This window comes from Cryptotermes secundus, unplaced genomic scaffold, assembly GCF_002891405.2.
Source record: "Cryptotermes secundus unplaced genomic scaffold, Csec_1.0 scaffold1244, whole genome shotgun sequence".
Classification (NCBI taxonomy): domain Eukaryota; kingdom Metazoa; phylum Arthropoda; class Insecta; order Blattodea; family Kalotermitidae; genus Cryptotermes; species Cryptotermes secundus.
Genome location: NW_019733849.1, coordinates 781,258 through 798,097, shown reverse-complemented (window position 1 = coordinate 798,097; position 16,840 = coordinate 781,258). Strand labels below are relative to the sequence as shown.

The window sequence follows — 16,840 nt, the reverse complement described above, 5'->3', positions numbered from 1 at the left end:
CAGTATAACGTAATGTGGTTCGTGAAGCAGACAGACTTAACAGTGCAATGTAAGTCTAATATCCACACAGACTTCTATCTCGCATCCTACAGCGTACTAATACATTTATGGGAAATATTTAGAAACTAAATGTTAGAGTTCATAAGCATGAAACTATATTCCTTAATTTTCTTTCTGCATCTTACAGTTGGCAATGCAGACTTACAGATACGTTCCTTATGAGGTTAAGCACGTATGAACCGCCAGATACTGCCAAACCGGATACTGAGAGTTCTTCTCACTGACTGACTGACTGACTGACTGACAAGCTACAACTCGCACATACTTTACTAGTCAAGAAATTTCTCCCCCCTTCCACGTAATGCGAAATTCACTGCGGTGTTAGTAAGTGATTTGCGAGTGGCTGATCCCCATCCTGAGCGAGATGCGACCTGTCCGCATACCTCCGTTTTTTTTAAATTCATTTTAATATTATGTAGTCTATGTGTACATATACCAAGTAGCCTTTTTCTTTCAGGTTTTCCTATCAAAACTTCTCATGCATTTAATTTATTTCGCATGCGTGCTGTATGGTGCATCATTATTATCATTTTGATATCATTACCCCAATTACATTTGATGATAAGTAAAATTTACGAAGTTCCTGAATTTGCAAGTTGTGTCCAGCTTTTTAAGTTCAAAATACTTCTCTCAGCATAATTCTCTTATATACCAGCAGTCTATTCTCTTCCCTTCACGGAGCAGCGTACTTGGTTTGAGGCTCTATGCTACAAGCCGGAAAGCCGCGGGTTCGATCCCCGATGAGGTAATTGGATTTTTCAACTGATCCAATCCTTCCAGTCGCACTATGAACCTGTGGTCGACTCAGCCTCTAACAGAAATGAGTACTAGGAATCTTCCTGGGGGTAAAGGGCGGCCGGTGCCTAAGGCTGATAAACTCACTATCTGTGAGCCGAATGTCTAGAAAATGTGGGAGCCTCGACGTCTCACAACCCTATGGGCCTCCATGGTCTGTTACAGGGAGAGCTTTGCATTTACCTATGCTTTTCCCTTAAAGTCAGAGGCCAAGTCTCGTGCTCATATGCAAAAAACAAGGACAATTACAGTCTGCACATTTTACCCCTGGATTCAGTCTGCTCTCCACAAATGTAATTTTTTTACGTTACTGCTCTGTCAGATATTTTGGGCGCATTTGAAAAGGCTAAATCTTCACATTAAATGTCTCTTGTTCATTCCGGTGATGGGAAAGGAACATATACATTGTTTTCTGTGTTCAATAGCTCCAAACAGAAATTCTGTTGACTTCCATCACTTTAGTGCAAGAAGAATTTGCTGTAAGCGAGTTCATGATCGTAAGAATTTTCCCCGTCCAAATGTACAGTGGAACCTCGCTTAACGAGCATAATTCGTTCCAGAATCTTCCTCGTAATGTGAAACAAATTTTCCCATATAAATTAATGTAAAATACGATAATGCGTTCTACGCCGAAAAAAAAAATACTAAAAAAATTTTATGTATAACGTTTATTCAAAGAAAATTATATATACATTGTTAAGGAACGTGAATCATCTTCATCTTTTCTTCTGTGTGGAATGAACCAACCTGGAATGCGAATTCAATTTGCAGGGGGGGGGGAATCGAAATAATTAGTTTATTATTTATGATACACATCTAATTCTTTTTTACTAGAAAGCTGTCTAGAGACATTTGCGTTTGCTGACGCTTCAAAATTTGGTGAAAATGCGACACAGCATTATCATTAAAAAAATTTGTAGCGCGCATAGCCACTGCCTTATTAGGGTGATGCTTCTCAATGTACAGGGGATGGACAAAAATATGGAAACACCCAATAAAAAGCACATTACCGTGACTAATATGGAGTAGGACAACCTCTGGCTTGCAGAACTGCTTGCAGTCCCCCTGGAGTGGATAAACAGAGGTCCTGTATGATTTGCAAGGGAATCTTGTACCATTCTTCCTGAAAAACATGGTAAGTTCTGTTATCGATGATGTAGGTGGATAGCGCTTCGTCTTCGTCTTCGTTCTCAGAAAACCAGTCCTGGACGATGTGAGCTATGTGAACACAGGCATTGTTGGCTTGGTAAATGGCATCACCATTAGGGAACAAAGTTTGCACCATGGGATGGACCTGGTCGCCCAAAATGGTCACATAGTCGTTGGCAGTGACGTGACCTTGCAGGGTAATGATGGGTCCGACAGAATACCACGATGTGGCTGCCCATACCATGAACGAACCGCCGCCATGTTTCACTCTTGGCAGCAAACAATCTGGATCATAAGCTTGGGATGGCGTTCTCCAGACGTAAACTCGGCCAGAAGTCGGAAACAGTGTGAAGGTGGACTCATCCGACCAAATGACCGTCTTCCATTGCTCCATAGTCCAGGTTTTATGACTTCGGCACCACACTGTCCTCTTAGTGGCATTTTGATCACTGATGAGTGGCTTTGGAATTGCAGCTCGTCCAGAAATACCCTGCTTGTGGAGTTCCCTTCGTACTGTTTTGGTGCTGACAGGGTTTGTGAGCGTGACATTCAGTTCAGCAGTCACTTCTGCAGATGTAGTCTTCTTATTTTTCGTCACAATCCTACGCAATGTTCGTCTGTCTCGATCACTCAACACACATTTCCGTCCACGCTGGTGTTTATCGGATGCGGTTTTTTTCAGTCCTCTTGTATGAGCTCATAATCTTGGATATATGCCTCGCGAAACACCAAAAACCTCGGCTACCTTGGTTACGGAAGCACCCATCATATGGGCCCCAACAATTTGCTCGCGTTCGAATTCTGTTCGCTCTGACGTGATGCATAAAAAATTGCACAGAACACTGTCTCGACAACAAATGAAGCTTGCAACGTATTGCGGAGGTTGTACAGGTAGTGGTGTTGGGCAGATACGACAGCGTGACCTACAAACGTCGCTAAAATAAACACTTCAATTCAGGCATGCATTTCACGAGGTTTTTCCATATTTTTGTTCAACCCCTGTACAATGCAACAGTTTCCCATGCTTTCAGCATTTCTCTTATTGCGCCAGAAGATTGTTGCTTTGCTGTTACCTCCTCCTCCTCCTCCTCTGACAAACTCTCCTCCACAACTTCTTGCTGTGAAAAACAATGCAACTCCAAATCATGCAAATCGTTGAAGTAGACCGACTGTATGTGCGTGCTAGATCAGCCACGCTCACACCTCATTCTCGTTTTTCAATGATTTTACGTTTCATTTCTACTGTTATTTTTATTCTCTTACGGCTGTCTTTTTGCGGCTTTTTCTTCGGGGACATTTTTGCAAGGGTTAAACTTTGCACAAAAAAAATCACAAATAATATGTCTGAACACAAGTTTGGAAAAATATGTGATCACAAGCGACACTAAGATGCTAGCAGAACGAGTGCTAAACACAGACTGATGTAGCAAGCGCACAATCCGGGACTTCCCCTCTCGTCACTCGTTATGCGAAACGTCGCTCGTTAAGTGAGTCATTCTTTTTTTACAATTTGTTTGCTCGTTATGCGAATTACTCGTTATGAGAGGTGCTCGTTAAGCGAGGCTCCACTAATTAATTTTACACACAGAGCCATGCACAACCTCATATATATTTTTTCTCTCTCACACATACACACACACTCACATCACCTGACCATCACAAGGCCACACTTTCACACTAGGTCACACAATAACTAACTAAAACTACTGCACATGTTCTGAAAACGTTATTTGGGTGGTCAAATTCGAGTGCAGAGTTATCTGGACCGACCCACAGGCTGACTGCCCTCACTGAGGATTCGTGGTTTTCCTCAACCATCCCAAGACTATGCTCTTACAGTATTGCAAACTAGACTAAGGTCCCTTTCTCAGCAAGACATCATTCATAATTTAAGAAAGCAGNCACCGTTTCTCACGGTGTTGTCGCTTGCAGATTTCTTAGACTTTTTCTTCTACCCTGAAGATGGGGGCGATACGTTCCTCCGAAACGTCGGTTAACACCACATATACACGGTGCCAAATCCCAGAAGACTGCTTTCTTCATAGTCACCGCCGTGAAAGCCTCAAATCTTACATCATTCATAATTACTCCTCATTCGACGTTATGTATTAATCATTTTACGAGGCTGTCAGTAGCTTCGCTATGCAGGATCGCGGATGAACAGTGAGTTGGAAAAGGTTTGGGTTTACTGTAATGTGCTGATGAGAAGGTAACACAATGTGGAGAAACTGCAGTATACTGTGCTAGTTTTGAAACAATGGCTATTAGTGAAAAACATAATATGTTTATCTGTCAGTGTTTATTTTGTGCGTGAAGGTCATATCACGCGACCACTGACTGTTATAACTGCTCACGTTGCGACTCCAGGAAATGTATTCTCTTGGTTGGTCGTGGGTTTGATAATGACTACTGTGAGACTTTGTTACCAGCTGAAGAAACAGAGATGTTAGATATATTCGACTAAGTCTGTCTTTTCTTTTNTTATTTTTTTTTTTTTTTTTTTTTTTTTTTTTTTTTTTGGCCGCGCCATAGCTCAAGTGGTTAGTCGCTGGCTTCCAACCGCGGTAGCCCGAGTCTGATCCCGGGTCTGGTCAAGTGGGATTTGTGGTGGACGAAGTGGTGCTGGGGCAGGTTTTCTCCGAGTACTTTGGTTTCCCCTGCCAATCATCATTCCACCAATTTCTCCACAATCACCCTCGCCTATCATCTGGGGCTGGTACAATAGGCCAGAAGTGGCCGCAGTACGAGGGACTTAGTCCCACCCCACTAGCAATAAAAAAGTCTGTCTTTTGAAATCAAGCTTAGCCGGAGATACTTCATCTAGAGAACAGCTGAATATGATGATTATGAAAGGTTAGGTTTCTGCATATCTCTCTTGTTAAAACTTGTCAAACTATCGGGGTTAGGTGTATTTGATAAAGCTTGTTTTAATGATTCACACTGACATGCCAACAGCTTTAGTGTTATTAGCGTACTGTTGCTACCTGGTGCAACGCATGCCTTGCAGGATCATGGCGTGCAGGAAACTTGAAGGCGCAACAGTGGAATGAATACGTCAGCCACGCCTCCTTCAGGTGCTAAAACAAATCAGAAATAGAAAATATTTCAAACTCTAAAGATTGTAGGAGGTTCTGACAATGTTGTATAACACTCAGAATTACTGGGTTTTTAGACTTCATATGTCGACTGGTATTCTCAAATATAGACAACACTTACGTGGTGTAGTCTTGTTGAAAGACTATAAGTGTTCTCTACTTTTAAGAATATGGGACAACGAACAAATATAAAACAGTAAAGCTCTTACTTATTAAAACGTTCCCCTACTGAATATTCCTTATTATATGTAAAACGTAATGCAATGTTCTCTCCAAAACAGTTGCAGCAGGTTCGAGTGAATACCGATGGAGGCGCCACATGGTGGTCATAAGCACACATATTGCTAGTTTTATAAACATGTCTTGTTTGCACACTACGGTGACAACGTACAGAGTAAATTGTTATACAAGTGCAGGTGGAAGGGGTTGGACTGTCGTGTTACAATAAACAGGAATATTGTTTTAGGCAATGTGCACTTCACTCGAGTCCTTCTAAACAAAATATATTGGAAAATGTATTCGAGATTAGTTTCTTCTAGTTGGCCTGAGTAGGAAATACTCCTCCCTTACAAAAGACAACGGAGACAGATTCGGTTATTGAAAAGTGACGTCTGAAAGATCCAAGATATTAGACAGTGAGGGAGTAGTCTTCTCTTTCATTGTATCGTGTCTATTCTGTGAGAAGTGGTAATTTTGATTTGGATACGTGTAGTGCAATATGCAAAGCAGATGGTTAACGACTGATTATCTTTACGCGTTATTCGTGGGAGATGGTCCTAAACTTTGGCCTCGAGATATCATTTGATAATATCTAGGACTGGAAAGGAATATAGAAGAAAGCAAGGGGAGTTTATGATACGAAAGCTTATAGAACAAATGAGAATTCTCTTGTAATTCTCAACGGGTGTTACGCTGGTTTTCGTTCACTGCATTGATGGCTTATTGCTCACAAAATTTCAGAGTCAGAATATGGAAGTGGATAAGTATATTGGTCGCAAAAGGAGATAAACTATATAGGACGACAAGAAGGAATTTAAGAAGAGAGTTAAGTGAAGGCCGAAGTGGAGAAACGGAAAGAAAGAAAACAAAAAAGAAAATGAAGCATTCTCTGCAACAGGCCGTGGAGACCAATAGGGTTGTGAGACTTCGAGGCTCTCACATTTTCTAGACAATCGGCTTACAGATGGTGACGAGGTTGCCAGTCGTATGCGCCTGCCGCCCTTGAGTCACAGGAAGATTCCTGGTACTCATTTTTGATATAGGCTGAGTGAACCCAGGGCCATAATACAGCTGGAAGGATTATGTCAATTGAAAAATGCAATGACCTCATCGGGAATTAAATCCGCGACCTTCTGGCTTGAAGCATAGTACAAAACTACGCTACCATGGCAATGAAACTTGTAGTCTAGTTACTATATTCTCTGAGCTATGCCGGCACTTTTCGAAGGATTAATGAATAATGATTTTTTTAACAATGGGGCTTCCAGCCCATTCAGGGCCCAGGTCTCTTATTCAGTTCCGTAATCATTTTTCACAGGCGGTAGGACTCTTTGGATGAGTGGGATTCGAACCCACTATCCCAGCGTCCGAGCAAGCGAGGAGAGTTCATGCCCTAGAGTGTAACCGTCCATTCGGACTGGAGGAGTGTTGTGTGAAAATTAAATTTTGTATTAAGTTAAGGTTAACTATATTACAAACAAAGAGATCCGGCGGATAGCCAGCTCTTACACGCGGAAGGGACATAGTTCAAGTTTTGCTATGTGAACAGGAAGTAACATCTGGTACTTTCCTGGAATTCTGGCAGTTTCAGCAACGTCGGAAAGGCTTTGAGAAAATGAGAGCTGACAGCTTGGGACAGCGACAACTTAGAAGTGGGACGGCCGGAGCCTCACACCCTGACTGTAATGCATCAAGGGGCTGTCATCCTTAGCGTCAGGTCAGCATCTGCCAGAATCACATAGCAGAGCAACATGATTGGGAATTCAAAATTTAGGGAACCTCCTAGTTTGAAAAATTAACCAATGGCAGAAGTGGAGGAGTGGATTTCTCTTGGAGTCTGGGGTTCGTGGACCTCAGAATTCAGAGAGAGGGCATTCCACCTCGGAGAGTCTTGACACTACTTTCGGCAAAGTCGGACACTAAATTTACCACTACGGCCCTTCCGTAAAATAGTATAAGTACAGTTCAAATCAATAGTATTAATAAATTCAGTTGTATGCAGAAAGCTGGAAGGGATTAAAGGACTACTAAGTGCAACCGTCGAAAGGTGGGTGATTGTAGTGAAGTGTTCTTCCTGCCCTGTCCGAGCCAGACCCTTATAAGACCCTGGGATAGGAACCCAGCTCTACTGATTAAAGTAAAGAACCCAAAGAAGTGAGCGGTGGTGGAGTGGCGCACAACGAAAAGGGCACAAAGGAAGTGAGCGGTTACAAGAGCTCACTGCTACTGTGACAGGCAATGAATAATGAATGGTAGCAGGCTAGGAGAGCAACGTGGAATATTGGAGGGATGAAAAGAAGAAACGGGGAACAGGTAGAAGCAGAAGAATAGGCCTGGATAAAACGAAAAGAAACAGAGGAAAACAAAGAACTGGAAGAATAATAACTGGAAATAATGAAATGCGATGAAAATTATGAATGTAGGGAGTAGGAGATGGAGAAATGTTAAGACGAAAATGAGAAGACGGGGGAGCAAGAAGAGGAATAGGTAAATAAGTGGATGAAGAAAGGTAAGAATTACGGAAGGTGTGTCAGAGAAGTAGGAAGAAGACAAAGGAAATAATAATGAGAGGAATGAGATGATAAGGGAGAAGGTATCTCAGAAACAGAAGAGAAGTTAGATATTAGAATAAGTCGAAGGAGAAGGGAAAAAGGAAAGCGAAAGCTTGGAGACTGCTCTCTTTGGAGAAGTGACACCGCGTAACTTGGAGGCCATCCTCTTCTGGGAAGTCACATCGCGTAATTTGGAGGCTGCTTTATTCTAAGAAGTGGTGCCGTCTGTTAACTTGTACCGCTGCAAGTACCTAAAATCCAATTTTCTAACATTGCTTCGTCCACGTCGTCTTAATTGGTTTGTAATGAGGCATGCAGCCTCTGTGGAGATGGTTCTGTCCTGTCGCCTCCCCTTCCACAGAGAACAGACTTCACGCTTCGAGGGCGTCGTTAGCCGACACAGACAGGGGACGGGTCACACGCCACACGCCAACTTTCTAGAAGTTTTCCTCCTTTGCCACTTTTTATTTGGGATAACAGTGTACGAAGCATTTCTTAACTAAAATTAAAAAAGTTAGCTGGAGTGACCATTTGGTCGGAACAAATGACTAAAGTTTAATCGATTAAAAACTTGTAGGAAGCTGAAAAGCAGAAACTTCCCATCTTCGTACTCAGGAAAGGGAGAGTTCCCGCAAGCGAACTGCAACACAGTGCCATAAAGTAAGCCATAGTAAACTGCTGATGCATCCTAACCAATTCATAAATCATAATCACGTACTATATGTCCACATCAAGTGAGTCATCCGTTGATACAGTGTTGTAAAATAACAGAATAGCAAGGAGCACAAACTTGGTACCTACACTCCTTTGTCAAATTTGTGTTTTCTTTCAGATGAGGAAGTTTCCACATTATCGTCAGAAATAATCTCACCAAGCTCTTGAAAGAAACAACGAATACCCGGACGTAGATGGGAGGATAATATTAAAACGGATCTTAGAGAGAGTGGCGTTGTGGACTGGATTCATAAAATCATGTTAGGGATCACAAACGAGCATTTTATGACGCGGTAATGAACCTTCAGATACCAAAAAAATCTGAGAATTTCTTCAGTGACTCAACCTTGGCTTCTCAAGGACTCAGCCCAACGGAGTTAGCTGGTTAACTCTTGCTTCCAGCTCTCACAGCGCCGCTATGAGGTGGATTGCTGTGTTCTACAGTCTGGTAGATTTCTACTGACATTTTGGCGGGACGTCGGTGAATATCTACCAGTATACACGGTGAGACACCCTGGAAAACCGCAATTTACTGTCCACTCTTAAGAAGTGTTCAAACTGTTCGTCCATCTTTTATTGGAGGCGGCAGAATAAATAAGCGTGGAAGTCGACCACAGCGAAAAATGTTGATTTATTGACCACTTAGGCACACGACTCGTAATTACACTTACTTATAGCGCCATCATCAATTCCCACATTTTACAAATCACTAGCGCACACGCTAAGTCTTTTCCAGTCTGCAGTGTCTTCACTAATAGTTGCCTGGTAACGGTTCCTAACAATGGCTACTCCTCAGCTTTCCGACTCAAGCCCTTTCTGAACGGCGGTTGTGCTGAATTATCTCGACCCATAAGCGGGAGGTACCTGGGATTATACGTGGTTCTCCCCTGGCTCTCCGGAAAATGTCGAAATATGCTATGGCCACCTCTTCCATAGGCACACCTGTGCATGATCTAAGATGATATACCTGTCTGTCTCGTTATTCGCTGGCCAAAGTAGCTTCTTCAGCTGGAAATGTAAAAATGGAAACTCAACAGGATTATAACTTGTTATCTGTCTGCCAAATGCTGTAGCAGAGTAATGCGTAGAACCTGAAGATACTCAAACGAATCTTAAAGAAGGGGGGTGTGCTGGTGTTGACCGGCTTGAACTGGTTTAGAACGGGGTAATTTCTCTTCCATTTGTCGATTATTTAACGACACTTCTAATACAAAGGATAAAGCTGTCCCTGCAACAGCCCGTGGAGGCCCATAGGACTGTGTGACGTCGAGGCTCCTACAATTTTGGCTCATAGATCGCTGCGAGGTTACCAGCCTTACGCGCTGGTGGCCCGTTACCCCCCTGGAAGATTTCTGGTACACATATCTGTTAGGGGCCGAGTCGACTCCAGGGCCATAGTGTGACTGCAAGGATGAGGCCAATTGAAAGTTCCAATGACGTAATCGGAAATCGAACCCGCGAATCTCCGGCTTGTACCGCGTGCCCCAAACGACATTTCCAATATCAGCGACAAATAGTAGGACGACAGATGATTAAATTGAAAAGAATTTGGAAGCAAGATATCACAGCCTAATCGAGGTATATCTCAGCATTTGCCTAGAGGGGCTGAGGAAAAGCAAGAAATGCTGCTAGTGTAAACATCGTTCCAGTCGATATTCGTAGCAAGAAACTCTCAAATACAAGTTCGTCAAACCGTTCGTCCGATAGGGCCCGGTGGCTGGGAAATGCTAGCCTAGCTAAGAAACTATCAGCTTCTAATTAAATGCTTTACTGCATGGAATTAGTAAACTCTTCTTCCATATGATCATGTGGTATTGAAGAAGTATGAAGTGTAATTAGCTATTTAGGGTTGTATTTGTCTATGGAAAGTGACGTCATTCAGATCTGTCATTTCCTTTTGTCTGCCCTGTCAACATCCTGTCTCTTGGTGTCTTTTATTTTCATGAATCTACTGTCCCTCACAGGCGCGTTATATAAACATGAGACACTTTACACTTCCGGTGGGCAAATCAAATAATGACACATCCGGTTCTCAGTTTTGTACTGAAGTGGGAAGTGGAAGAAAAAATCAAACACTGGATTTCACGAGCAATGCTTAAGCGGATGCCTGAATTATTAGAACTAGGATAGAGTGATAACAGGCCACGACATTGCTCACGCGGTTAGGTACTGGCTTCTCATTGCGGGTTTAGATTCCGTCCCGGGCGACATCATGTGAGGCTAATTGTGGACGAAGTGGCATTGACGCAGACCTTTCACTTAATTTCTTCAGGTTTCACCCGCTAATCATCACTCCACCATTGCCCCATAATCATCTATCACCGCTCCCTGAGGTGTGCGATAGTCCTGACACAGGCAGCACACTATCACATCCTTGGTCTTGAAGCTGTGGGCTTCATCTCTGGGCCGGTTGCAGAGTTACTTAAGCAGTAGTAACAATAAAAATGATAACGTGGCATATTTGCATAAGCAGGAAACAAGCAGAAGTCATACAAAATCATGAAAATGAGAATGTTTGCAACATCGGACAAGGCGAAGCCCGACACAGAAAGTATAAGAGGCTTAAACTTGGCGGCGGTCAGGCATACGACCGTTCAAGTGACTAGACTGCCGTGGTAGCGACTACTACTAGAAATAGGGCAAAATCTGCTGTACTGAGCCTGGATTGACAGAGGTTTTGTATATATTGTACATAGAAATAGGAATTAAGATTAAATTTGTAAATATATGTAAATACTGACAATGGACTTACTAACACAGACTATGACTGACAAATGACAGACCCGACCTCTCGTCAGAGGGCGCCCCAAATGAACAGGACAGTAATTTTCATATAAAGAAAGAAAAAAAAAATCTGGTCATGAGCCCCACTCGGGGCTCGACACCAAGACAGACCGACTGACCGTCAGTCGCAATGTGACTTTGACTTTTATTACGGGACGGTACTAAGACGCCAGTTAGAAGAGTAGGCTGTTGGTGTTGGATGGCCGCCAGCCTTCGAGGATGTGAGCCCGGGAGCAGAGGAATGTCCACTGTTGGAAGCCGTTACCAAGCAGCGTAGTGAAGATCGTGGACGAGAACACTAGTCCTTATGTGATACTGATTTGTAAAGTGCAGTTCCGGGTTGTGTGTTAAAGTTTCCAGTCAATCCGATTAATATTCTAAACCCCGTCTATAGTCACTCATACACGTGACAGTAACTAGAATGAGCGGGCTGGCATAGCGGTATTTATCTGGAGTCGTATTTTGCAGTTACTCGGTTGGAATACCGGCCGGGATTCTGTCAGTTTTCACTGGTATTACTCAGTCATTCCAGAAAAATGCAGAGATGGAACCTTGACTACACCAAAACACATCCTGCCCGATTAAATGTGCACACATTAATCTATCATTCGACGCTAAGTAGTCTAGCTGTTGAAAAAGGGTTTTTAAGAAACCAACGAAGAAGTCAACAACAATACCGATGACGAAAACAATAATGAAACTGATACGTATTACAGGAGGTAACACAGTGTAGTCTAACGAAACAGTACAGAAGTTTCGGAGAAATCTGCTGCCTCCATCTTCAGTATACCCCGAAGATAGAGGAAGACTTTTTCCTCACAATCTTTAGGACTTTTCTCAGTAGCTTTCTACAAGAATACACGGTGTCAGTCCTAAGAAGGCAGTGATTTTCATGTAGGCATGCTTTGGTTGCGAAAATATTGGATCCACTTTGTGATAAACACAGGCTAGAGAACGCATGGCGCGTTATTCGTCAAGAATATGCAACGTCCCAGCTCCCTCTGCTTGTGGCTCACCATACACTCACACTATATGGAGAGCGGTCGTTGCCTAATACAAGGTACTACCGAGGAGTCACCTGGAGGAACTAAGAAAAAAACACGACAAAGTTCAAGCCAGGATAATCGACATCCTAGCCCAAATTCGAAACGCACGCTTCCCAAATACAACTCACATCTTGAACCAATATGTTCGGTTTCAGTGTTATTAAATGCGGAATGTCCCAGAAGGAAAGGTCAACAACCTGGGAGGTCATTTTTTTTATTGTTAGTGGGGTGGGACTAAGTCCCGTGTACTGCGGCCACTTCTGGCCTATTGTACCAGCCACAGATGATAGATGAGGGTAATTATGGAGCAGTTGGCGAAATGAAGATTGGCAGGAGAAACCGAAGTATTCGGAGAAAACCTTCCCCAGCGCCACTTTGTCTACCACAAATCCTACTTGACCAGACTCGCGATCGAACCCGGGCCGCGCCGGTGGGAAGCCAGCGACTAACCGCTTGAGCTATGGCGAATCTTGGAGATCATAGTATCGGCCACTCTAAGCAAGAAATATACATGCACGTGTCCTATTCCGAACGGTTTCCGAGATAACTATTTCACTGAACAGTTCCAAAACTCACTGATATATTGGGTACTTGGACTTTATCCATCGTCCTGGTTTTTAAGATAAAAACACGACGTTTCGGAAACTGGATCTGTTTCCGTCCTCAGGTGAAGGAAAACACCTAGTCTGTTGGGTCCGGACAGTGGACAGTGATTGAGGCTAGCTCTTTCTAACGGACCCAACATAATAGGTGTTTTCTTTCACCTGAGGACGGAAACAGATCCAGTTTCTGAAACGTCATGTTTTTATCTTAAAAACCAGGACGATGGATAAAGTCCAAATAGCCAATATATCAGTGTGTTATACACCATCGTCAGAATCCTACAGTAACTACTTCCAAAACTGTTGATAAGGAAGAGATATTACGTACTGTTTCTAATAGAGGTAAAAAAGGTAAAGTTGTCCCTGCGCTCACGTAATTAACCAGTACGCCATGAAGGCGTATGAGGGAGTGGATGTTTAGATCCGTATTTTCTTATCCTCGGTACTAGCTCGAGGTGAGTGGTCAAATTCACGCTCCGACTGCTTCATCCCCCCAGGGAAAGAGAGCCCGGAACTCACTGGATAGGAGGTTGGGTGGAGCCCAGAGCCGGTCTGGAAGACATGGAGAAGAGAAAATTCTTGACCCTACCGGGACTCGAACTCCGACCCCTCGATCATCCAGCCCGTACCTAGTCGCTATACCAACTATGCTATCCCGGCTCCTAATACCGGTATTTATTGCTCAAGTGACAAAGTTTGTTCAGTTTACCTAGTATAATACATTTTAGGAAATTCCACCGTCAACAGTAATGCACTTTGAAACTCGTGTGAGGACATGGCGTGTTGCGCGTGTGTGCAGTGTACATTGAAATAGCTCTATCTCGGCAACCGTTCGGAATATGACACATGTACATACACGTACCCAGCTATTTTCTTAAGATAACAGACACTATGACCTCCCAGAATATTGACATTTCCTCCTGGAACACTCTGTATAATTATTTATGTAGTATCTGGCAGGTTAGACGTACATCGGTTAAAGATAGTCTTTACTAACCTTGAAGCTGTAAACAGACGGAATGACTTTGAGTGACTCTGTGTCCTCAATCCTCAGGATGTCAAGACCCTCCAGCCCCCCGGTCGGCAGATGCGTGATCGCTGTCTCCGATAGGTCCCTGAAGAAATATGAAATCTAAATGAGGCGAAGCCCAGAACACTGTTTTCTGGGGTGTCCTCGTGTGGTCTGGTGCACTGCCTCCATCTTCAGGACATTAGAATGAGCCGAACGTTGAAAATGGTAGGTATATGGGGTTGAACGGGGAAAGGAGCCCCGAGCAAAGGTATATTTATACCACCCTAACAGCCCCACCTTTCTATACATCCTATCATGTATTCTACGCTCGGTTCATTCTGCTACCCTAAAGACTGACGCACCACGTTTTCTTTCCTAAGTGTCGGTAAGCATGGCGTCATATTCCAGAAGACAATCTTCATATTGAGTACCTTGAGGTCTTCAAATATCTTACACTCTTGAAACGTTCAAATCCATTTTACTAGATTAGACTCTTTAGTAAGTCAATATAGAGTCAGTGTCATGCTTCAGCAATATCTTCGGCCACTGTGGCTCATTTCTGCTGTAATCCTTGCAGTCCAGTCATCTAAAGACGTAAAGTTCGCTTATTGTAATCGCCGAAAATATCGTCACTATCATGAAGTTCCGATTAAAAATATAAGAAAATATTGTAATCAAGGATTCTGTTTATGTTGTCGCTTTTTGAGTTTTCGGGCCTTGACGCATGTGCAGTGGAAATGATTACGTAACACCCCGGATTGTTCTTGAGCAGAGACGTGAATATGAACGTTTTATTAACGACCTGCTCAGAAAATACAAGAGACACTGTGCTTTTTTTACATATATTGTAATTCTTTATTTTAATATTATTTCTTTGTTTTTAATGGTGTGCAAGGATTCTCGAAAACGTTATGATGCTATTATTTTTACTGAGTATCAGGAATCTCCCTGGGAGTAAAGGACGGCCGGCGCGTAAGGCTGACATGACATGATATGACCATGAACACATATGTGAGCCGGTTGCCTAGAAAATATGGGAGCCTCGACGTCTCAAAACACTATGGGTCTCCAAGGCCGGTTACATGGATAGCTTTACTTTTAACTTCTCAGAGAGAGAGAGAGAGAGAGAGAGAAAGAGCGGACGGTCAACTTAAATTATAATGTGAGAATTTCTTATTAAATTAAGGATTGCATATATTGTAAATATTTAAGAAATTCGCATGTTTAACGAATTTCAATACTGCTTTATTTCGAATACAGGAAATATCAGAGTACTTCGTAAGTAGTCAGAATTAACAGATTACAGATTTCCAAAATTTATGCGAACTTCGAAAACCTATGGATTTCTACACAAAATGTGAAGTACTGTGTGGCTATGTCGAATAGTGAGCAGGTTTCAATATCTCCAACCGAAACTTAAATTACAAAGCCCTAAGCAGAACAGATTTATGCGTGGAGCGACTGAAGGCGAGAGATGTGAGGGGTACACGAGGTGTCGAGTCACGTGTGTGATGACGCTGTGTCATATAGATCCGTTGCTGGGCAACGACCGCGAACTAAGGAACTATACAGCAGCCGTTTCTAAGTCATGGCTCCGCTAACAGACACGAACGCACCAATTCCACTGCAGCAATTGGACTATAACAAAACTGAAAGGTACATTGTGCCTAAAATTTGGAAATATTCGAAAGACTGAAAAGAAATCCGGATAGCATTAGTAATTTCCAAATTCTTAAAAATCACAAAGCACCAAGTGATGCCGAGATGGATACGGAGATGTGTGGTGTACAAACACTATATACAAATGTATGTGAAACCTATCTGCCGGTAGACATGGCGGGACGAACAGTGGGCTGTTGTGCCCAGCTAATCCAACCAAACCTAACCTAACTTAACTTAACACTGCTCATTCTCACCCATTGTTGCCCCAGTATCCAGGGGAAGCACAGACGGATGCGCAGTGGTCTAATGCGCAAACGTAACCTAACATCACTCAATCCCACCAATTGCTGTCCCAGGAACCAGAAATATGCGCAGATCAATGCGTATTGGTGTGATGCTCGAGCATCACGTAAGTGGTACAACCGTGTCTCCCACCTCACAAATTCCTGTGTTCAGCGTGTTGTTATCAGTGATTGTAAGAAGACAATAGGTAGGGCACTGTAATGACCTCCAGTGGCATGAAGTTCATTCGTTTAAAATGTCGGCGTTGACACTGATGTTTGGGACAAGTCCTTCAATTCAAGCTTCTCATACTTTCCGTTTCTAGTAAATAACGCCTACAGATTGAACGGAGATAATGCAAAGCTCTGTGAATTAAGTAACTGCTGTATGTGTACTGTAAATGGGAGACAAATACGCATGGGTTCTTCGCACACACGAAACAAACTTGACCTACTAAAACAATGTTGCAGCTCCCAATTCCAGACACGTACGTCCTTAATGGATGCTACAATTAGCATGTGCAAGGTACTTACAGGCCAGTGAGACTTTTGAGGCCCTGGAACGCTTCGTTGGAGAGTTTAGATAGCTCTTTATTTCCTTTCAGACTCCTGGAAGAAAGAAAAAATGAAGAATTACATAATTCAAACCCGGCGGAGGTCGTAGAATTTTTAAGGGCGGAAAAATTCAGGGAACAAGTCCTCCGGGAGGGACTTTAAGCCGTGGGTCCCGTGTCATAGATTTACGGCACGTAAAAGATCCTCATGTCTCTAGGAGACTTCTGAGCAAAATTAGGCAACAATTTCCCGCCCAAGTAGTTTCCAATGCCTCTGGTAGATGGGGGAAATATCAGGTACCGACGGTCGACCTT

At 43.0% G+C, this 16,840-nt stretch overlaps 1 protein-coding gene across 1 annotated transcript in view; it reads right to left on the bottom strand.

The window, feature by feature from the left end:
• Positions 1–16,840, bottom strand: part of LOC111868314 (follicle-stimulating hormone receptor) — a gene marked incomplete at its 5' end in the record, with an annotated part of 46,677 nt that overhangs the window by 28,537 nt on the left and 1,300 nt on the right. The window contains 3 exon segments of the mRNA XM_033753007.1: positions 4,989–5,081; positions 14,014–14,131; positions 16,506–16,580. Of these exon segments, the coding sequence (XP_033608898.1) occupies positions 4,989–5,081; positions 14,014–14,131; positions 16,506–16,580 (286 nt within the window).